The 24729-nt window shown below is 42.3% G+C and overlaps 1 protein-coding gene across 2 annotated transcripts in view; it reads right to left on the bottom strand.

The window, feature by feature from the left end:
* Positions 1-24729, bottom strand: part of adgra1a (adhesion G protein-coupled receptor A1a) — a 67533-nt gene that overhangs the window by 12133 nt on the left and 30671 nt on the right. The window contains exons 3-4 of one of the 2 annotated variants that reach the window (XM_034106850.2): positions 24470-24597; positions 18487-18610 (exon numbers count right to left, since the gene is read on the bottom strand). In XM_034106850.2, coding sequence (XP_033962741.1) covers positions 18487-18610; positions 24470-24597 — 252 coding nt within the window. Of the gene's footprint in view, positions 1-10403; positions 10492-18486; positions 18611-24469; positions 24598-24729 lie in introns of those variants that run through there. The other variant, XM_034106851.2, reaches the window with a different exon arrangement.

Genomic DNA, 24729 nt, shown 5'->3' with positions numbered 1-24729 from the left:
GTTGATCTCCAGACTAACAGCAGCATGAGAATAACCTGCCGAAAGTGCCGATGCTCCATGGCGGAGGCTCCGCTAGAAATTGCCAGGATTTGCGTTTTTACCCCCTTAATGTCTGACCAATGGTTGAACAGCATTTCCGAGCACATGACTTGTGTTTAAAGTTTATAGTCCGTTTGAGTTTTGCCCGTGTGAACGCAAACCGAACCTTCTGAAAAATGAAACAATGTAACAAACTGTGGTCTGGTGCGCACCAGAGAGCGGACTATTAGGTGTGAATGCACCCTTAGATTTAGCACTTTTGACATGTGAAGTGAATCTATTTCTTAGCTGCCTAAGATGCAGCCATTCTACCTCTGAGCCTGATTTCCTAGCCTTTGCCCAGGCCTCGTTTCTCTCATGCAGGAGACTAGACAGTTCAGCAGAAAACCAAGGATTGTCTCGTCCCTTCACTCTAAATGTACGCAGGGGTGCATGTCTATCAATGATCTCCATAAAACCAAGATAAAAATAAGACCATGCAGTCTCAACATCAGCACACAAATCGATTTTTCTCCAATCAAACCCAAACAGATCATGTACAAAACCCTGCTCCACAAAATGTTTTATGTCTCTCTTGATGATAATACGTGGTTTAACCTTTTGGACTTTTGTGTCCCTAATTGTGGCTACAACACAGTGATCATTCGCAAATACTACTAGTATTTATGGGGAACATTAGTTAGAATGAGATCAATTAGGGAGGATTTATTTGGGGATTTAATATTAGGGTGAGTAGGACTGTCAACAATCTGAGTAACATTTAAAGAGATACAAAGATTTTTAAAATCCTCTGACACTGCAGTTAACCAGTCCCAGTTAAAATCTCCAAGTAGCACTATTTCCTTGTAGTCTAGTTGCGATAAAAGATTTGCTAGCGAAGATAAGGAGTCTTTGACAGCTGAGGGGGGTCTGTAACAGCCCACGACCATGACCATGACCATGACCATGACCCTTTTCCACTTCTATATTTAACACTAAAAATTCAAATTGCTTACTGATCGCTTTGGAAACTAATGTGGTTACACTGAACTTATTCTTAACATAAATGGCAACGCCACCACCTTTATTAGGCCGGTCGGTACAATACACATTAAAACCATTTAAGGCAATGTTAGAGGCCAAAATAGATTTATTTAGCCATTTTTCTGATAAAACAATGACGTCAGCGTCAGTGGAGCTCGCCCAAATATGGACAAAATCTAGTTTACCTAACAGACTGCGCACATTCAAGTGGATGAAACCCAACCCAGATCTAGCTTTAAAATCAGCAGGAGTAGCGATCTGACTACTACTACTGGGCGGACCAGGGTTAGGTTGTACATTTCCTGATAGTAATAACAACAACAAAAACAGGCATCTTTTCCTCTTAAGCGACAGACATACATTGTCATCTAATTTAGAATCACCGGAAAAGTCTGCGAGAGTGTGATTAGAGCTTAAGAAGCAGTCCTGAAGAACCATCATCGCAGGAAAACAAAAAAGACAAACATATTTTGTCGAGCAGATTGACTGTGACAAGGCAACCGGTAATTGTTTGTGTAACACATCCGAACCTTTGCAGGGGATGCCCACTGCGGGTGGCAGAACAGACCTGAATCCAGTAGACTCCTCAGAATGACTAGAGATCTTCTCATAGTCCAAAATAGTTAACAGGCACAGCAGAATCCCGATATGGGCCATTTTCCCAGACCAGCACACAGAATCCGCGACGTTCCCGGAGCAAAATCAGCACAGCAGCAAAGGACAGACGAAAGCAGCAGCGTGGTATCCCCGGGGTGAAAGCAGGCCTCTGCAACAGCAGAACCAGGACAGGTGGAAAGCAGGCCCAGATCGCAGATCGCAGGCAGCAAACAGGTGGAGCCGCTCCGTCTCTTCGCGACGAGCAGGCCTCGGTAGATCGCAGATCGCAGGCAGCAACAGGTAGAGCCGCTCCGTCTCTCCGCGACGACTCCGGGGTAAAAACCTCTCCAGTACAGCCGTATTCTACAGGTGGGAGCTGGCCTCCGTAGATCGCAGATCGCAGGCAGCAAACAGGTGGAGCCGCTCCGTCTCTTCGCGACGAGCAGGCCTCCGTAGATGGCAGATCTCAGGCAGCAACAGGTGGAGCCGCTCCGTCTCTTCGCGACGTCTCCGGAGGAAAAACACCTCAGTACAGCCGTACTCGACAGGTGGGAGTTGGCCTCCGCAGACAACTAAAACTACTACTTGTATAAGCAGGGATGGCTAAATGTTTGTGAGGAGGAGAGCTAGATGCTAACAGATGCTAACAGGCAGTGGGAGCCTGTAAACATTGCGACTGTTCTCTCTGACACGCATTGAGCAGTGACTACAAAAGACATTTCCATTTATTTGCTCCAATTGGCTAGTTGCTCCAATTGGCTAGTTGCACAAGATGGTGTATATCAACTTCCGGCAGCAGGGAGTGCGGTTGTAAACTTCCGGTCTACAGTAGAGCGGTATAGGGAAGAGCGGTAGAGGGAAGAGCGATAGATAGCGTATAGATAGCGAGAGAGATAGCGTATAGATATTATATAGGCACTATTTTACACTCGATGTCTCCAAGACCTACCGAAGGTTAACATCAGTGATGTACATCGGCTGGTACAAGCGGCAGGCTCAGCCCCGAGGAGCAAAAGAGAAAAGGGGTTCAAGATGTAGCTACATATCAAGCTACGTCGACAATTATGAAGGTAAGTGACAAACAAAGCTGTAGTTACTGGCTAACTTTCACAAATTGACAGTCTTGATACAGTGTAAAGCGTTTTAATGATGTACTATTACGTTTTTTTGGATAACATGAATGATATCCAATTCCCCACAGTTTCAAACAAAGATCTACCTTCAGGGAGAGTGAGCGTCAGGACTAGCTGTTACAGGTCCACGAGAAAGCATGAACAGCCTCACGATCTCAGAGTAGGGAGGAATATAAAAAGTGTTCCTCGGTTCAAAGCCTCAGTCAGGTTCATGTTCTGGGGTTTTGATGTGGCAAGAGTAGGTAACCTGTGATTTAGGATTCAAATAAGCCCAGCTAGCTGACGTGTTGCAACAGATTACATAGTGACAATACATTTGCTCACATCAACTGGTAGCTAGCTATGTGTGTGTAGCATGAAGGGGCTACAGATTTATTTTCATTTTGTAACCCTCTCGTGTAAAATGATAAATACATTAGCTAAACCCAAACTTAGCTTTCATCAAAGATTCTTAACAGGGTTGCCAACTCTCACACATCTGGCGTGTGACACACGCTTTCACTCTCAATCTCACGCTCTCACGCTGCCCAAACTATTCTCACGCCAAAAACAAGAATACCGAAGACAAGAAACGGTTTTGAAAACTTTTGTCACGTAGTGATCGTCTTCTCAATAGAGCATCTTTGATAATGTCTTCTGACCAATCAGAATCACGATAACGGCGTGGTGTTGTTGCAGGAAGTCCCGATGGAGAATACTTTTGCTGTAGTACATCTCTATATAGGCTACATCGATACAATAATGAAATAAGACCCCACAGTTTGATGATTGATAGGTGTGTGGGCTGTCTTTCATTTTGACACACAGAACAATGGGGGCTATCCACCCTTATCCACCATGTAAAGTAATTCACACAGCCTCTTCCCTCTTCTCTCTATGAGGAGCAGCAGGTTCAGCTTTCAGAACAAAGTAACACAAAACTAAAATGGTATTCATTTTTTTTTTTAAATATGTCGTGTAGTAATAGATGTATTTATTTTCTTCTCACGAGACTACCAGAATGTGTATTTTATGTTAGTATTTAAAAAAATCTCCTGGGGGAGAATCTCCCCAGACCCCCCTGCAGGGGTTGGGTTTTCAGCATGTCAACTATTTCACTTGTGGGGAAATTGCAGGATTGGCTCCAGGTCGCCCTTTTTATTTACTACAAGACAAATGTGCCTTTTTATTTCATACAGTTCAACTTGGATTGAGACAGGGAAATAATCTAAACCTCACGCGTGGCGTCAAGGGGAGCGTGTATGTAATTGCATTGCAAATACTGACTTGAGCCCCACCACTGTATGGGTTAGTTAGGCCTACAATAGATTACCCAACACAAATACTCTGGAGTCGCCACTGCCGACCCGTATTGCGCATGCGCAGATCTAAGATCCAGTAGAAATGATAAAAAGTAAAAGTCTGCTGCTTATTGTTCTACTAGGCCAACATAGAGTCAAAGAGTATATGAGAGTGAGAGTGTGTTAATTAATATATTTGGCAGTTTGGAGTGAGTCTGTAGATTTGTTTGTGTGTGTGTGTTTCATGCATAGGCCTCTCACGATAATTAATTTTGTTGGATACATTCTCCCAGAAATTATTGCGATAAACGATAATATTGTCGGCACCGTTGTATGACCATTTTAGACCACTGACATAATGATAATATATAATAATAATTCAAGTACATCCTTTCATACGGCTAGTCACATCCTCATGTGAATGGAAATGTATCGAGTTCATTTTTATTTATCGATCCTGCTATTGTTTAACCTCTAAGTTATTACATTCAATATATTTTAGAATTGACAGGAATTATACAGATTATAATTAATTTCAATACATACATTTAAAAAATATGTGTATTTAAATAAAATCAAATAGATGTAAATGCTTAAAAATAAACTCTACCATGATTCATTTCTGTGAGTGTACGATGATTTAATTAATTGCTTATCGCGACAGGCACACAATAAAACAGTGGAAACAAACATGTGTTTGACTTTCATTAGTGAATGAAACTGAGTGTCCTTTATAGTCTGTGTCCAATATTGTGTATTTGCATATATTGTATATATATCCTATATATACTGTATGCTAAGGTCCCACTGCTGACACGATAGCAGTCATTTCGTGCGCATATGTGTATTTAAACCCATGATATCAAAATCTCACTCCAGCCAGGTGCCCAAAGTTGGCAACCCTGTTCTTAATGAGAGGTTGAAAACCGTCTCTGCTTTCATGGAAACCCCAGAAACGGGTTATTTGTATTGGAGGTTAGGTTATTGAAGTTAGGTAAGTGCTGGTTTTGTACCCTACATCTATGTTAAGCTGTTGAACGTTCTACTAACACTATTTTATGTAGTTATAATATAAGATAATACATGGAGAGAGCTGAGGCTATACAAGCGTATCTGTTTGAATGTCCTTAAATGACAGTATTCCAAACAGCAGAACTTCTGTGTATGTGATGTGACTGACAACCTGACATGGTTTAGCCTTTTCCCACACCTACTGCTACTGATCAGCCTGCTCTCAGCTTTCTCATTTGTCTGTGTTGTGTTGAAGCAGTGTCCTAAATGTAAAACGACTGACATTTTGTTTTAAGAACTGCTCACCTGTGGAGATTGCAGTGGCAAAGTGTTCCTGTGTAGCTGGAACAGCACTCTGCAACCACAATGTTGCACAGCTGTTCCAGACCACACACTACTCCACACTCAACCTGGCTGCTGTCCCCCTGTCCTCAGCGGCACTGAAACAGAGCAGCGATGGCACAAGCCAAGAACCTTGGTAAGTACCAACCCAGTCTCACGGCATTTCGTGTTCACCAACACGATTTTTAATCTATTGATTCGTGTTCACCAACACCATTTGCCCCTTTTTTTCGTGTTGCACAGCACGATTCTAAAAGCAATGTATTTTTAATGGTAACGTGTTTCGTGCCTGCAGCACGTCTTTTTCTCCGGTCGGGTCGTGGGAGACCGGAAGCTGTGTGGTTCATAAAAACATGTTCTTACTCAATATCAAGCCACAATTATTGCTTTTATTTTAAATCGTATAATTTCGGACTTTTGTTGCCGTCTGTGAGGAAAATAAATGGGGCTCAGAGCCTCAGGATACTGAAATCTGTATTTTTAAATATTTTTTCCTTCTAATTTGTTATTCTTTTCAAAATAACACACTGTTATTTACTCACCAATAACACACAATTATCCTTGCTTTTATTTATTGGTTTAATTCCATAATCTCGGGCTTTTTTGGCGTCCGTCAGGAACTGAATTTCAAAATAAATATAACCGGAAACAGACGTAGGCCTATAAGGGACATTTCGAGCATCATTGCGATTGTCAACGTTTCTGAGTTTAGGATGGCCGAAGACACTACACTACCCATAATCCCCAGCTATCGTTTAGGACTACAGTCCCCGTAAAGCAGAGCGTCAAACAGCTGTGTGAAATGGAACGAACTACACATGCTGGCTATTGTGTTTCACAAAATGTTCTATGGGACGTCTCTACTGAACGTTTTCGTTTTTCCCACAATTAGAAGTTGCCATTATTAAACACATTGGTGTTATCAAATGTAAAACATATAATTGATAAATGGGTGAAAATCGCTTGTGTCCATAATGCGCAGCATTAATATATACCCACATGACAGCTCATTGCTACTTTGTAATTCTACTCCACGACAATTCAGAGGTTAACCTGGTATTTTTACTCCACTGCATTTATTACTTTGCGGATTCTGATTAATGATGTGAAATATAAACAACCCTTAAATCAGACTTTAGTTACACCTGAGTAAAATTCAGGGAAGGTGATTGTCAAGTGCCAACAATCAGGAGAGATATTTGATAGTTGGTGCTTGAGAAGACTAAACATGTATCTGCAATTGACATGAATGGAAACGAGTAATAAAGTTTATTCATTACTCGTTATTCTCTACTAATAGTTAATTAAAGACTGTATATTATGGCTATTTTGCACATCCCTTTCAAGATTTTCAAAGGTTTATTGACATATCATACACAACTACGGTGTAGTTATGCAATGAATGAAAAACTTGGGTCACAGGTTCCTCAACAGTGCATTACAAGACATCTATCAATATGTGTGTACCTCCACCATTAAACTCATATTCTGCACATTACTTATTCTATCTACATACATAAGAGTATAATTCATATGTATAATATCAGTTAAAATAAGTGCTTCAACATAGTTAACATTGCAGGAAAGCAATATATTAGACGTTAAGTACTTTGTCAGGCTTAATATTTATCTGTAGATAGATACCCCCAAAGCTTTTTTCTTATTTAAAAGAAGACCTTAATCTGTTATTTAATATTTAAATAAAGGTTAATTCGTTTTTCTGTTTTGCACCTCCTCCTATTAATATCTTCTTGATTTTTTATATTCTATATTTCTATCACAGACCTTCTACTTTCCCTATTTACTTATTACTATTTCCCTATCTACTTCTACTTTCCCTATGTACTCTTCATATTTTTATTAAAATATTCAAATAATATTTGATGAAAAAAATATTAAGAGTACATTATGTGTTGTATTATAACTAGGGCTGTCAAGTTAACGCGTTAATAACGCGTTAACGCAAAAAAAAATTAACGCCACTAATTATTTTAACGCGATTAACGCATGTGTATTTTTTTTCCTCGGCCGCCCCGTAGTTTCAGAGCGCATCGAGTTTAAAATACCATCTACAAGCTGATGCTGCTGACAGCCCCGCTCCTGCCGCCCGCTTGTGGCAGACCACACTTCCACGCTCACCGGCAGGCACCGACTGGCCATCGGGAGGACCGGGAGGGTGTGTGTTTGTGTGTGGCCCGAGCGAGCGAGGGAGAGACCTTACGTGCATTACCGTACCGCAGTGTGAACGCGGCTATTGTTGTTGTTGTTAGCATCTGGTGCTAGCTAGCTGCGCTAACGGATATAAGGAGCTGTTTTAATGAAAACAGAGGAGCGCCCTATCCACACAACTGCGCCGAGCACTTGACTTTATGCAGGAAGCGGGACATTGTACGAGAAGTCAGCACACTCATGATTGCAGCAACATGATTGCAGCGTCCAGGCAGCTCCAGTTCGAGCATATGCCTTGAGTTGCACATAGCTCCAACGACCACACACACACACACACACACACACACACACACACACACACACACACACACACACACACACACACACACACACACACACACACACACACACACACACACACACACACACACACACACACACACACACACACACACACACACACACACACACACACACACACACACACACACACACACCATTTGTATTGTATGAGAGAGGTTCCAGGTTGTTGTGTTTAATATTCATGAGAATAGTTGTCATTGTTCAAATGATAATAAACATTAGCATAAAGCATATGTGTCCACTCATATGTTGATAAGAGTATTAAAAACTTGAAAAATATTCCTCTAAGGTACATTTAGAACAGATAAAAAATGTGCGATTAATTTGCGATTAATCGCGATTAACTATGGACAATCATGCGATTAATCGCGATTAAATATTTTAATCGACTGACAGCCCTAATTATAACACATATAAACAATAATTCAATAACGTGCTTTAACCACTAGGCGGTGCACACAAGGTACACACAGCCATAATAACTTTGTATTATTAGTGTAGGACACGTTTTATTCATGCTTTCACATAATTTTACAGCATATTGCTATACTATTTCAGACTCAGTATTTACATTCTTACATTCAAAGAAAATCAGTAATATCTTTAAAAACTAGTCCTTTTATATCAGCTGTGCACCGTTATGGTGTAAATATAACCTATCTGTGAATTAGATCAAATGTAAAAGTCAGCCGAATTAGTGTTGATACTGCAAGGAGACGTATTGTGTGAAGAGAAATTGAAGATGTTGTTTAATTGTTATGATCCACGTCAAGTATTCAGTTTCGGCGGCATTTTCTCAGTTTTTCCAAAGGTCTTCTCATCAGGGCTCTATAAATAAAGAACAACGGCAGATCTGTAATATACAATGCAGCCGAACCGTGTATTACAATGCCGTTATGTGATGACTTTCAAAGAGAAAATCAAGAACACTCGGAATTAAGTATTATTTTATTCTTTTAAAATGTTTTCCGGATTTCATATCATATAAACACTAAATCCCAGCATGCATTGCGGCTAAAACATCCAAGAAGCGAGCTTAAAACTATAGCTGAGGATCTTGGGTAATCGCTCGAAATGCCTACGTCTGTTTCCGGTTATTTTTATTTTGAAATTCAGTTCCTGACGGACGCCAAAAAAGTCTGAGATTATGGAATTAAACCAATAAATAAAAGCAAGGATAATTGAGTGTGATTGGTGAGTAAATAACAGTGTGTTATTTTGAAAAGAATAACAAATTAGAAGGAAAAAAAGATTTAAAAAATGTCAGTATCCTGAGGCTCTGAGCCCCATTTATTTTCCTCACAGACGGCAACAAAAGTCCGAAATTATACGATTTAAAATAACAGCAATAATTAATGGAGACTTATCTCCCGATTATAACATTGTGTAACTTGCTGCTGTTAAATACCGTCAAACTATGTGCAATATATACTTTATATACATATGCCATCTTTAATAACTAATATATATACCGGGCTGCTAAATCCTAAGAACCGCTACAGGATTTGATTTGTAGATTTGATTTGTTTTTTATCTTTTTTTTAGCATATTGTTCATTATATTATAACTTAGTACTTTTTTTAAGATATTCAACACTAAGCTGTCTGTGGCTCTTTCCTGCTTCAACGCTGCAAATGTCCCCTATGTGGGACTGATAAAGGTATTCTGACACAGCAATGTAGTGCCGACTTTCTTACACGCTGGAAGGCCAATCGCTTTTCTTTACCCCGAAATCCGCTTATTCTTGCTCTCGGTGTGACATTACAAACTGTCAAGCTGTCAAAACTCTGTACTCAAACCGGAAGTACTCAGCCGCACACCCAGCCGCCGGAAGTTGATAGACGCCATCTTGTGCACAGAGCCTATACAGTAAGAACATACTGTATGGGTAGCATTTGAATGTTCAAGTCAACAACAATACAAATCATACTGAAATGGTAAAAACCTGATTCAAGTATCTCATAAAACACCACCATATATCAATGATTAAAAAAATAATAATGTAAACATATATTAAAATAACAAATAAACCCAAATGATAGCTCTCAGGCCATCCAGTGTTACGGGAAATTGCCAAAAGGCAGGCACTTTTAAGCGTCATCTTCAGTGTTCAGGCAGGTGTTGTCATGTTTCCTGCAGTTGCATGCCTCTATACATTCCATGTGACTATTTCTGAATAGAAAAGAATCAAATAGGAATATTATGACCAGTGCAAGTACAGGTACATTGGAATACACGTTACAGTTATCCTTACACTTATTGTGTTCCTTTGTTACTTTTTTTCTCAGTTATAGGTTCACAATTATCCGGTTATGGTTTCAACAATCTGTTAACAACAAACAGGCAGCAGTATGCTGTCTGGCAGGCTGATATTCTCAACCAGTCTATCATATTTTTATGATCTTGTGCACATTGATCACCATCAGCTAATCCTCTATACACATACCTGCAGCTGCAGCGTTGGCTGAGGCATCTTCTGGCATAGGTGGCAAAGACAGTAGCCGTGGCACTAGCTGACCTTCCTTATGTATCCATCCCATTTCATCCAATGGAGGAAGATCAGGATGCAGAAACTTCACTGCATCTGAGGTTGGTGGCAGAGTCTCTTGTGGACGACCTTTGCAAAACAACTTCACTCTTGCTTTGTTGCATGTAGAAAACCTCTGGCACACCATACCAATCTGTTGATGTCACAATACCTTCTTGAGATTCCCAAGGCCAGTAAGATCGGTGTGATGTTGCTCAAACACCTGCCAGGCTGTTTTCTTTCCATGACCGCTGAAATGAGACACACTATCACAGCCAGTGATGGCATGGAAGGCAAGGAGTGTGTCCACTTGATCATCAGATAGTAACTTGCAAATGTCATGTACCGGAAAATACTTTTCCGGATCTGCAATGCCACATGGACCATGTTCAGGAACAGATTTTGATCTGCATGTTTGAATGTAGGAATGACTCTATGAATATTGGCGCTGTCGTCTTTCACCATTGCTGATACTGGAATATGCCAATAACTTGGTCTTGCAAGTCATGTGATATCTTCTATGGATGGAACCAAGACAGTGCGAGGTCCATTTCGAGGCTGATCATGCAGTACAACAACGTCGTATATGCCCTCAAGACGATCAACTATTTGTTCCTTGAAGGTGTTCCTTCGGCTTTGAAATCTAGCTGGTACATCTAGTTGAGCCTCATTAGCTAATGTACAGTACTGGTATGTACAAGATCCAGAATATCCGCTTGCTTTGCTGATTGTTCAAGTTCTTGGCAGATCCACTCTAACGGCATGCCTGTGCTCCGAAGTGACATCTTTGGTCCTACGTTCGGACTTGGTCTTGCAAGTCATGTGATATCCTCCATCTGCAGCTATTGGATCATTTACATGCATCATTTAGTGCTAGTCGCACTCTTAAGAAGGAGTCATACTTTTCTGCTTGTAGTATTTTGCTGCTGACTTTCGTTACTTGGATGAGATGTAGTTTTTCTTTCCGATCTTGTTGGCAAATGATATACTGCTTCCAATCTATTGGAGGTATTTTGCTCCGTAGACTAATATTTTGCGGAGTTGTTGCAGACAAACTTTGTTTGGTATTTTGTTTTGATTCTGCCTTAAATTTTCTTTCAATTTCACATTTATTCATGTATTTTGCTCGGCAGTCCTTATGCCATAAGAATTGTTGAGGCGAGTCTCCTTGAAGTATCTCAGTAAGTCGATTGGTTGCATCTTACAAATTCCCGGTTGGGTGCTTCGTTGTTGGAGTTTACCCCAGTGGACGAGGGGCGCCTCCCTACGCCTGCGGGTTATGGGGGGGAAAACTCTGACTGTTGTATGTGCTTATGCACCAAACAGCAGTTCAGAGTACACATCCTTCTTGGAGACCCTGGAAAGAGTCCTGTATGGGGCTCCTGAAGGGGACTCTTTAATCTTGCTGGGAGACTTCAACGCACATGTGGGCAATGATGGAGACACTTGGATGGGCGTGATTGGGAGGAACGGCCCCCCTGATCTGAACCGGAGTGGTGGTTTGTTACTGGACTTCTGTACTAGTCATGGATTGGCCATAACAAACACCATGTTCGAACATAAGGATGCTCATAAGTGTACGTGGTACCAGAGCACCCTAGGCAGAAGGTCCATGATCGATTTCGTTATCGTATCATCGGACCTGAGGCCGTATGTTTTGGACACTCGGGTAAAGAGAGGGGCGGAGTTGTCAACTGATCACCATCTGGTGGTGAGTTGGGTCGAGTGGCGGGGGAAGCCTCTGGATAGACCTGGTAAGCCCAAACGTGTAGTTCGGGTGAACTGGGAACGTCTGGAGGAGGCCCAAGTTCAGGAGGCCTTCAACTCACACCTCCGGCGGAGCTTTTCGGGCATTCCTGTGGAGGTTGGGGACATTGAACCAGAGTGGTCGGTGTTCAAAGCCTCTATTGCAGAAGCCGCGGCAGGGAGCTTTGGTCTCAAGGTCTTAGGTGCCTCAAGGGGCGGTAACCCTCGAACCTCCTGGTGGACACCAGTGGTCAGGGAAGCCGTCCGACTGAAGAAGGAGGCCTTCAGGGATTTGTTATCCAGGGGTGGATGAGATCCGCGCAGAAATGCTGAAGGCTCTGGGTGTTGAGGGACTGTCATTGTTGACACGTCTCATTAACGTTGCGTGGAAGTCGGAAACAGTACCGAAGGAGTGGCAGACCGGGGTGGTGGTTCCCCTTTTCAAAAAGGGGGATCAGAGGGTGTGTGCCAATTACAGAGGCATCACACTACTCAGCCTCCCCGGGAAAGTTTACTCTAAGGTACTCGAAAGGAGGGTTAGGCCGATTGTCGAACCTCAGATTGAGGAGGAACAATGCGGATTCCGTCCTGGTCGTGGAACACCGGATCAGCTTTTTACTCTCGCAAGGATCCTGGAGGGGGCCTGGGCGTACGCTTATCCGGTCTACATGTGTTTTGTAGACTTGGAGAAGGCGTATGACCGAGTTCCCAGGGAGTTACTGTGGGAGGTGCTGCGGGAGTATGGGGTGAGGGGGTCTCTACTCAGGGCCATCCAATCTCTGTACTCCCAAAGCGAGAGCTGTGTCCGGGTCCTCGGCAGTAAGTCGGACCCATTTCCGGTGAGGGTTGGCCTCCGCCAGGGCTGCACTTTGTCACCAATCCTGTTTGTAATATACATGGATCGGATTTCGAGGTGTAGTCGTGGGGGAGGGGGTCTGCAGTTCGGTGGACTAAGGATTGCACCACTGCTTTTTGCAGATGATGTGGTTCTGATGGCTTCATCGGTCTGCGACCTCCAGCACTCACTGGATTGGTTCGCAACCGAGTGTGAAGCGGCTGGGATGAGGATCAGCACCTCCAAATCTGAGGCCATGGTTCTCAGCAGGAAACCGATGGACTGTCCACTCCAAGTAGGGAATGAGTCCTTACCCCAAGTGAAGGAGTTCACATATCTCGGGGTCTTGTTCTCGAGTGAGGGAACAATGGAGCGTGAGATGGGCCGGAGAATCGGAGCAGCGGGAGCGGTACGGCAGTCGCTTTACCGCACCGTTGTGACGATAAGGGAGCTGAGCCAGAAGGCAAAGCTCTCTGTCTACCGGGCCATTTTTGTTCCTACCCTCACCTATGGTCATGAAGGATGGGTCATGACCGAAAGAACAAGATCGCGGATACAAGCGGCCGAGATGGGTTTTCTCCGCCGGGTGGCTGGTATCTCCCTTAGGGATAAGGTGAGAAGTTCGGTCATCCGGGAGGGACTCGGAGTTGAACCGCTCCTCCTTCGCGTCGAAAGAAGCCAGTTGAGGTGGTTCGTGCACCTAGTTAGGATTCCACCTGGGCGCCTCCCTAGGGAGGTGTTCCAGGCACGTCCAGCTGAGAAGAGACCAAGGGGTAGACCTAGGACCAGGCGGAGGGATTATATCTCTTCGCTGGCCTGGGAGCGCCTTGGGATCCCCCAGTCAGAGCTGGTTGATGTGGCCAGGGAAAAGAAAGTTTGGGGCTCTCTGCTGGAACTGCTACCCCCGCGACCCGACCACGGATAAGCGAGAGAAGATGGATGGATGGGTATGGTCTATTGCTTCAGCCATGGTTTCGGTCGCCAATTGACTAATTCAGACCTACAAGAAAGTGCCAGAATTAGTGGCATTATGAAATAAAAGTGCCATTATGTTAAGTCACATTATAAAATAAATGTGCAATTCGGGAAAGTAGCATTATGAAATAATATTTCATAATAATTGTAGAGTGTTTATTTAATTGATTCCGGCACCTTTGGTATTCCATAAACTCTAAGACATCGATATGTATTCATTTAGCTAGCTCATTGAGCCAGAAACTAGCTGGCTAACGTTAGCTAATTAGGCTTCTTTTAGTGATCAAAAACGTTAAATTATATAGAATGCAATAATTTGAAGTACATAAAACATGTCACATCATCACAATATACACTGGGCATGACTTTACCTGTTAGCTGCTTCATGTTTCCGATCAGCCGTTTCTGAGAAGTGTGATAATGGCTAACGTTACGCTTCTTTCATAGTCCAAATATGTTAAAATATATAAGCTGCAATTATTTACACATCACACATTACAATTATTTAAACAACATAACACATGTCACATTATCACATTAAACACATTACTTTACCTCTTATCTGTCATGTTGCAGATCAGTCATTCTGAAGTTTGAAAATGCGAATGGCGAAGAGTGCTTGTGCGGGGGTTGGAGGGTTTTGTGGGTGGGGGGTGCAACAGTGGGGAAGGCAAAGGTTCGATCACAGCACATTTGAAACATTTAACCTCAAAACAATATACAAAGTAAGTAAAAGTAGCCTGATAATAATGTGGGAATCTGAAGTCATTGTCACCTGACGGTGTCACCTGATGTGGTCACATGACCGGTGACCGGGTAAACAGGAAGCCATAAAAAGTTTGCCGTCAGTTCAAGAAAGTCTCTCTTGGCTGCCTGTCACTGGTCTTCTCCCTCTCACAAAGGTAGGACTAACAGTTTTAAGGTGGTTTTATGGTCTTTTAAATTAACTTATGCAAGTGGCTCATTTAGTTTGGTTTTATTAGGGCGAGTGCAAGACGAGATTTTACCATTGACGGAGGGAAACTCTCCCGACAGGCACAAGACCGGGTCTGTTATGAGTAATTTGCTTTTAAATGGCGTTTTTAAACCGACGTTTTTAATTGTGTTTTAAGCAACTTATGTATGTGTTTTACAGAGCTTAAAGGTGGGGTAGGTAAGTTTGAGAAACCGGCTCGAGATCGCTAGAATTTGAAAATACACAACCGGAGAAAATCTGCCACTTCCTTATAGAGCCCCTTCTCCAACACACACGAACGCGCACATGACCAATGAGGTTACGAGATAAGTTTGTGCCCCCGATGGAAGGCTGACAGGCAGGTAGTACAACGTAATACTGTAAAAAGTACAACCAATCCGTTTAGCCGGCCCGGCTAAACGGATTGGTTGTACTTTTTACAGTATTACGGCTTCAACAGATGACTTTTTTTTATGGATTTTTTGTCAAAGCACTTCAGATATTCATTGCTATCGGGATGTTAAGAGCATTCCATGGAATATAACAAAAAGTGTATCTCGAGCCGGTTTCTGAAACGTACCTACCCCACCTTTAATGTACACAACCGGCCCAGCTACCCGGGATATTAAGTGACCATTTCCACGGCAGGATTAAGCTGAGTTGGAAATCTACTCTGTGGAAGTATGCCTTGTTTTTAACTCTTTCATTTTATATTGAGTTGTTGAATGAGGCTGGCAACTAACATGTTATGTTGTTTCCTTTTCAAAAGGACCAGGCCAGCCACTGTCCTATAGTGTTTATTTTGTATTTTCTTGTTCATTTTCTTCATGTGCAGTGTATGGCAGTATAATCATTTTATTGTTTGTGTCGTAGGTTGCGCTCCTCTGCGGCGTAGGCCTGGGCCCGGGTGGAACGCTGCCTGCCTTCAGTGTAGGGACTGCACGGTGTGACACTTTCTTTTCTGTATGCTAAATATCTCACTGTTATTATTTTATAGAGATTGTGGTTTGAATATTGCATGCTTTTGGTGTGTGGCTTTTCTTGTTTTTGTCCCTCGCTATTAGCAGGCACTGCAACCCGGCGGACCGGGCCTGCCCAGCGGAGGAGGGTAACTTATATAGGTGTTGAATTGTATTTGCCATTTTTACACTTTACATGAATTGATATTTTAAACTATTTCCAACACTTGTTAATTAAAGCTGCGTATATTTTTGGAATTCATGCCTCTGTCATAATTGAACCTATTAAAGGGATAGTGGAAATCCGTGAATTTTGGGTTTAACTTATGTATTTTTATTAAAAATAAGCATAATAAACCATTTTTTTTAATTTCATGCGCCTAGTTTCATTTTATTTTCAATTTTACTACTGCTCCCGACCACGCCCTCTCAATGAAACGAAATTCTTCGGGTGATGACGAAAACAAAGGAAGACGGGCACACACATTGGACGAGGCACGAGTATTTTATTATGTTTTCTGGCTGATTTAATGCATCATTAGCCTGTACCATTGTGTACAACGCCATTTATTGCCTGTCGATTAGGCGACCGGAGGCCTCGTCATCCGATAATCCGGTACACAGTGTCGAATGTGTACACTCCAGTCATCATATAGACATGATAGACTAACAGTACTGTGAGTACAGCCTACACTTGACAGGCAGCCTGGCTAGCCTAGGATTAGGACCATACTACGTCAAAAGACTGATTGGCTCTAGCTGTATATCATGCTAGTATACAATTCATTTACATTTATTCATGTAATTAATGCCCATAAGGCTGTTACATATACAATAATAAATGTGACAAGATAATTTATGTGAACCTGACCCTGGTATGTTATGAAATGTACCCTACATGCAGTCATCCTCGCGCATAGCCATAGGCCTACAGTGCATGCATGCCAACTTTTGCAATATATAATATAGCGCCTAGCGTGAGCTATGCTTAGGGACCTACCAGTCAAGATTATTTGTGCGTAGGGGTGCATCATCTGGCGCCTGGTCCTGGTCATCCTCGCCATTGCCCATGCCATGAACTAACTCCATCACCTCGGGCTCGAACAAATAAGGACGTAATGGTCCATCGTCTGGCTCAATATTCTCACCATCGTCGCTTACTGAACCGGATTCAGATTCAGTTCCTAAAACTACATTTTCGCAGGAAAGCCGAGAGGATGTTTCTAACTCGCTATCATCACTGGATACCTAGTACAATCCTTCTTCTTTGTCTGGTATATTTGCCCTTCCACGTTCATTCTGCATAGACGCCATGGTTTGTTATTGTTTCGTCTTCCTGAGTTTTCCTCACTTCCGGTTTGGCTGAATCGATCATTTCGTTTCTAAAAAAGTTCGGGGAAGCTGCAATAAAGTGCTTCTAACATGCGTAAGGCAATTATTATATTTTTTTAATCAGGTGTGATTGTTTTGGTACGTAATTATGCTTGTATATAAGTTAAAACGAAACTATTTGGGGTTCAATTTCCACTATCCCTTTAAGGGAAGCTTTAAAATCGGTCCACGACTTACATTTAGGGTCCACGGGTTCCTCCTGCCCCTTAGCAGGAGGTGGCGTTGTCAGTGACTAGCTTTACATATGGTAACCTCAGTCACGGTTACCACAATAATAATAATAATAATAATAATAATAGCTGAGCAGAGGTTGCGCTAGAATTTTTCGCTGCCCGTCATTTTGACGGACAGGATCGTAACATTTCCCTCAAAATCCATTATTACCCGTCGGTCTGTACACAACTGACGGGGGGGGCGGAAGAGCACGCTCGTGAACAGTCAACGGGGGGGGGGGATTAGCGCCGGTGTTATGCGCCGTTGTTATGCAGTGTTGTGCATGCCCACTGCACCTCGCGGGAGCGCGCCACAGCGTAAAGCATAAACTCCCAGACATTTCAATGATTTGTACGGCATAGTTAGGCCTGGAAACGACATAAGGGCATAACACCGAAGCCCTGCTGCGGGGAAACTTTGGCTCTGTTCTGAGTTTGTTCTAATCCGTCAAAATGACGGACTGCTTTCAGATTTTTCCGTCATTGTCAAAAGAATTCCGTCATAGACGGAATATATTCAGTTAACGCGACCTCTGTAGCTGAGTAATTATTCATAGTTAAAAACTACTGTTTTTGCAATATATATGAGATCTAAGCAGTTTATTCACATTACATGTCAAATCTGAATATGGCATCAGTTTGCCCATGTAGGAGAACTTACAAAAGTACATTTAATTCAAGTTCGTACTTTGTTTAGTCAAAAATATATACTTCAAATAAATTTCAGGCTGGCGGTATATTTTGTTGGATTTCTCAATTTTGAGGCATTTTGACATTTTTGAGCCTCATATACAGCAGATTGGATTCTGATTTTATGAAAATTTACCCTGTCTATCAGTGACGCCTGTAGCCCCACAGAGAGCTCAAACTGCAGCTACTGTGCTGGGAAATAACACTATGCTGAGAAAGTAGAGAAACAACAACTTACGATTTGACACACAAAAGGTAAGTTGATCTGATTGATGCCCCCGGCAAAAACTCCAAATGTCAGCCCCGTATGAAAGAGGAAGTTGAGGAGTGTGTGCCAGCCATTCCTGCTGATGCGGATCACGCTGCAAACACAGAGCTCACAGTTAAAAGGATGGACTGCATGGGATGCAGTAATAAAATCAGTAATGTTGTTAACAAGAAAGCATAATTTAGCTGTGATTAAAATATAACATAGAATAGAATACAGCTAAAAAAGAGCAAACTTATTACTAATATTCTGAATCACAAAAACAAAACGTATGTGAATGTACGTAGGCCTATGTATGTATGGGTTTGGGTTGGAGAAAGCCCCCATGAAGTGCACCAGACTCTGAGGAAAATATTCGATGTGGCCAAACGGCGGTACTACACTTCCGTATCAGTCGCTGGGAACCAGAAAGACTTTTCCCCATCGACTAACATTGGGAAAGAGACGTCTGTAAATCGTTGGATTTTTTTTTTTTTACCAAATTAACTACCCAGTATGAACACTTGTATAGCCCTTATTAAAAACATTCGGTCCTCAAGTTGTAAAATGTGCTAACAATGTTATTCTGAGAGTTATTTTCCTCTGCATTATGAACGCGGATATAACCCACGGGACCGCGCCGCCCGGCACGTTCATGTGACGTGTTCAGTACTACATGAGTTTTACCTTTACCCATGGATGCACAATAAGAACGGATTATATGATTATATGAATACTTTCGTGACGTTTCGCTCTCTCAAAAGTTGGGCCATTTTGTCTTCATGCGCCAATGAGCAACTCTCATAGGAATGAACGAGGCCCCGCCTCCCACGCTGTATCCAGTTCCTATTAGACATCCATGGATTGAGTTATATGAAGGGCTAATATCAGACATTTAAGTAAAAATGTCATATAAAATCAAACTTATTTAAGAAACAAAATAAAAATCTAGAAAAACCTTAACACTAAGAACATTTAAAATGTTCATCTGTAACAGCCTATTATCAACCTGAACTTAAATAGGAAGGATATGCTCTTCTCAGATCAACCCAAATGCATCGCCTCAATGCCATATGTACTGAAGATTAATGGCTGGCTGTAATTGTTCTTCCTGTCTGCCCCTGCGAGACCCCTCCCTTATTTGACTTCACTGTAGGAGATGGAGATCACAATCCACTGTCCTGGTTCCATGCTTCTGTGCTTCACATGCACAGTCCAGCTGAAGCTAATGTGACATTTGAGCAGTCTTAGACACTGAGAGTGCAACACTGTGTCAAACTATTCATTGGGCTGTGTTGCTTCTTCTGTGCTGCTGAAATTATGAAATTACATTACATTACATTGCATTTAGCTGAGGCTTTTATCCAAAGTGCATTCGACCAACAAAATACAAACTTGAAGAAAACATATATATATAATCATATAAGTACATCAGGTTTCATAGAGCTAAAACATTTCAAGTGCTACTCAACTGGCTTTAGATAAGCCAGTCCTTTGTTAGTATATAAGTGCTTTGTTAGTAATTCTATCGCTCGAAGTGGTGTCGAAAGAGATGAGTTTTCAGTCTCCCCCGGAAGGTGTGTAAGCTTTCTGCTGTCCTGATGTCAATGGGAGCTCATTCCACCATCTTGGAGCCAGGATAGCAAACCCACGTGTTTTTGCTGATGAGAACTTGGGTCCCCCTCGCAGCGAGGGTGCATCGAGTCGTTTGGCTGATGCAGAGCGGAGTGCACACGCTGGGGTGTACGGTTTAACCATGTCCTGGATGTAGGAAGGGCCAGATCCATTCGCAGCATGGTACCAGTGTGCGAAAAAGTACACGTCCCACCGTCCGGGACGTGTTATTTACAATATCGGACAAGTAGATCTTTCAATTGACTTGTCCGGCGGACAAGTGACGTTTTTCGACCTGATTTATTGACAAATTATTGATAAATTCAGTTTACAAAAGGCAGAACTCATTCGCAAATTGTCCGTGTCCGCCATTGTTCGTTTAGAAATGTTAGTTTCGGTTCTGCTTGTCGATTCCTAAGGAAATGCATCTCGCCGCTTTCTGTACAGTTAGACGGGGGCGGGGCAGAGCGGGGCGGGAAGTGTAGCACAGTGGCAGGTTGGGAAGCAAAACTCGGTTCCGAGTAGGAACAAATAACAATTGTCCGGTCCCGGGATTAATAAGAGTTGTGAGGACAGGAGGCGAGGCCGAGCCCCGCGGACTGCAGCTCTCTCTATGCTCCGTATCAGCTGATCGCTGCATGGTGCAGCTCAGCGTCTCTCTCTCTCTACACACAGCGGATCCGCTGCCCGTTTAACAGCCTCATCTTTGTCAAACTTTCTTATGTTCTTTCTCTAACACGTAATGAAGGTTATTAAGCGTTTTAGCTCCTGTGTTGTTAATATTGATGCCATTTCCTTTATGAAGTGAAGCAGCCTCCCTGTCTGTGTCCTCGCGCTGTCCTCACATCCCCGGACCCCCAGACTCGGAGTAGCACAGGGATGTCAGTATTGTTTATGAAGCAGGGTATAGAAAGTACATTATTGAAATGCTATTTATACTATTTATTAACTTTTACAAACAGTGAGCAGCTGGGCAGCTGCAGCAGGTGTATTGCAGGACATGTGTAAGTGTGCAAGTGTCTTTGAGTTGTAGAAAAGCGCTAGGATAGGCTATAAATATAATAATAATAATAATAATAATAATAATAACTTTATTTGTATAGCACCTTTCATACAGGGGATTGCAGTTCAAAGTGCTTTACATCAGTAAAAAATAAGACATAAAATCAGTGTAAAACAAGCAGCAAGAGCAAAGCATAAAGTGGGATAAAATAATTAAAAATAAAACATGGAGAATAAAACATAGAGAAATAGTGCAATGTCAATCACAGAGAATAGTGCAGTATAATAGTGTAAAATCAGTAAAATGCTTTGGTAAAGAGATTAAGCCTTTTAAAAATGCCTAATGTATTGGCTTCCCTAATATTGTTGGGTAACATGTTCCACAGTTTTGGGGCGTAGTTTACAAAGGCTGCATCACCGATCTTCTTAGGACTCTTTCTGGTGACCTCTAATGGACCTGCATCTGATGATCGCAGTGTTCTGGCAGGTGTGTAGTTCATTAGAGAGTCAGCAATGTAGCTGGGTCCTTGTCCATTTAGAGCTTTGTATGTGAGGAGAAGAACCTTCAAATCAATTCTAAAAGTTACAGGAAGCCAGTGTAGAGTAGCTAAGACAGGACTAACGTGTTCCCTCCTTTTGGTATTCATCAGTAGTCTAGCTGCAGAGTTTTTAATGAGCTGGAGTCTTTGTACCTTCTCAAACTGCACCACTTAGAACTAACTAAACAATGCAGAGATTATTTTTATATAATTGTATTCAATAACCGTAAGAAATTAAACAGTATGAAGTGATTTGTAAATAGGAATACAGATTTGACTTAATGTTTTCATAAATATATTTTTCTCCCAGTTTGTCACGGGACTTATTTTTACCCTCTCAAAGAACCGGAATCGAGAACCAAAAATAACCGGAAATCGAAATCGAAAAGCAGAACCGGAATCGTTAAAATACAAACGATACCCAACCCTATGTGTGATGCCTATGTCAAATCTTACCGCTCACTTACGTTAGCGGTGTTGTAAAAAACGTGGGAAAATGTAAAAAATACGATGACGAAAAAGAAGATTCCAGTGGCCCCAACTTTTGTCAATTCTGGACAAGTGAAAAATGTATTCGGACAAGTACATTGCCAAACTCACTTGTCCATGGACAAGTACTCTCTAAAAACTTTTTCTCACACTGGGTACACAACTACCATTGTCTTGAAGTGGATTCTAGCAGTTATCGGAAGTGAAGGGAGCGGAGGAGCGGCGTGGTGTGGGAACATGTAGGAAGGTTGAAGACCAGACGAGCCGCTGCATTCTGGATGAGCTGCAGAGGTCGGATGTCACATGCAGGTAGACCAGCCAGGAGGGAGTTGCAGTAGTCTAGGCGTGAGATGACGTGAGCCTGGACCAGAACCTGCGTGGCTTTCTGGATCAGGAGGGGACGTATCTTCCTAATGTTGTATATAATCCAAACACGGCCCGTCATGCTTCATGTCTGATATCCTGCTACATCTCCTTACTTTCTTCTCAGGGTCCTGTGTTTTTACTCAGGAGTCTTTGTTTTGAACCACCGGCCGGCCACCCTGGGACCTTTGTGTAATGTAATGTAATGTGTTTATTTTCTCCTATGAATGATGAGTCAGCCTGTATTTCTGCAGTATGTTGAAGAGGAGGTCATGTGACTCAGATCTGTTGGGCAACGTTTAAATTGCTCAATATACCCCTATTATATATATATTATTCATATATGTTGGTCTATTCCTTAAACAGCATTTTTCATAATTTAGGAATATTTGGAGTTTTTCTGTGGGTCTCAGAACTGAGGTTGTTGAATGCTGTTCAGATTGTAGAGCACCTTAAGGCAAACCTGGAATTTTGTATATTAAAGTGGACCTATCATGCTATATTTGAATAATATATTGTAGGGCCACACCTATATAAAACATGTCTGTGAAGTTTTTTTTTTCAAAATACCAAACAGATCATGCATTTTAGCCATGCCTCATTTCGCTCTATTTGCTCTTTTTTAGCCCTGTTTTTGCAAGGGCTGAATCTGTGAGAAGTCTTCTTCGCTGCTTTTGTGGCAGACTACAGCGCCACCTATAGGCCTGGCATATGTACTACAGCGTCTCCAGTGCTTTTGAACAGCAATGACCTATCCTGATAGGTGGAGAGTTGCCCATATAGGCAGAGCTCCTCGTTCCTGACGTCAGAGATATTTCAAATCTGTATCAGTCTGTATCAGATCCGTTGCAGCCCCGTTTTTAGGAGATTTGGGTATGGAGGAAAAGAGAGAGGGTTGTGTTTTCTGACACTTGGTGAGTTCCCTGACACACCGGGGACACATATTCATGTATAAAAGACGTACAAAAGTGCATTTTGCATGATAGGTCCCCTTTAAGCTATATAAAGAAACATACTTGATTTAAAAGTCCAGTTTGAGTATTAGAACCATGTGTTTTATGGCTTTTTAAACAACATAACTATAACGGCCCGTCCACACCACAGCGTCGACAGCTTCAATCTGCCCATTCACTTTGAATGGGGTGACGTCACGTTGCCTTGCTTTTTCGCCGAACTGAATTAGCTGAAGTAGCCAGCGCCAGCCAATCAAATCCCGTTTCGGAAAATCTGACAGCTAAAGCCGTAGCCATCTGTGAGAGATATCCCGCCGTTCATTTCTATATTTCAAAAAAAGTTGGAGGAGAAACTAACTATCGCCGTAGCAAATCACCCGGTTTTGTATGACCAGACCCTCTTCACCTACCGGGATACAAACCGGAGGAACCAGGCATGGAGGGAGGTGGCAGAGGCAGTGGGTGAAACTGGTAGGTTTTCGCCTGTTTGGGGAGTTTATATATATATACATATATTGCTCCCATAATAATTTTTGCTTTGTATGTCGGGGGCGGGAGATTCATGTGATTGGTTGTTGGTCGCATTGCTTGAATAAAATCCCCAAGCTTCAGACACGCCCAGCTCCAAGCTTTTTTTGAAGCTGTAGTGTGGACGCTCCGTTAGACTGAAAATAAATATATCACAAATATGTTCTTGAACATACAGTATTGCTTTGGCAGTCAGTTTCAGGATGGTGTCATTGTGTTAAAATATTTTAATTTTAAAAAGACTTACTTTGGTCCCTTTTATCTAACATTGAAGTCATGATAAGAGGGGATCACTGCAGGGTCAGTATGGACATGATGAGACCGAAGTATGTCTCAAACTATGTGACTGAGCATGTCTAAAGGTACAGAGTTCAGAGTGCACAACAGACAATTCCCTCCTTAAATGCAGTCATGGCCTTGTGCTTGGTTGTTTGCAAATTGTGTGAAAATTGAAAAAACCGAGCTTTTAATAAATGTTCTTCTCACCTGTGGTGGACGATATAGGTCATGATGGAGACCAGCAGGCAGAGCAGCATGACTGCAGTGCAGGCGTACACCACCGGGTGCAGGTAGTCCCCGGGGTACGGGGGGAAGGACAGCACCCTCTTCAAATCCTGCAGCGGGACACAGGTCAACGGACACAACAGATGAATAGGATATACAGAGAGATACACGCCCTCGCTTAATAAAAACAACAATGACTGTGGCCAAAAGTTATTACCAAACAGCCCAGATGGTGTTGAGTT

Source organism: Pseudochaenichthys georgianus, chromosome 19, assembly GCF_902827115.2.
Source record: "Pseudochaenichthys georgianus chromosome 19, fPseGeo1.2, whole genome shotgun sequence".
Lineage (NCBI taxonomy): Eukaryota > Metazoa > Chordata > Actinopteri > Perciformes > Channichthyidae > Pseudochaenichthys > Pseudochaenichthys georgianus.
The sequence above is the reverse complement of the archived record's forward strand: the minus strand, read 5'-3'. Positions and strand labels throughout refer to the sequence as shown.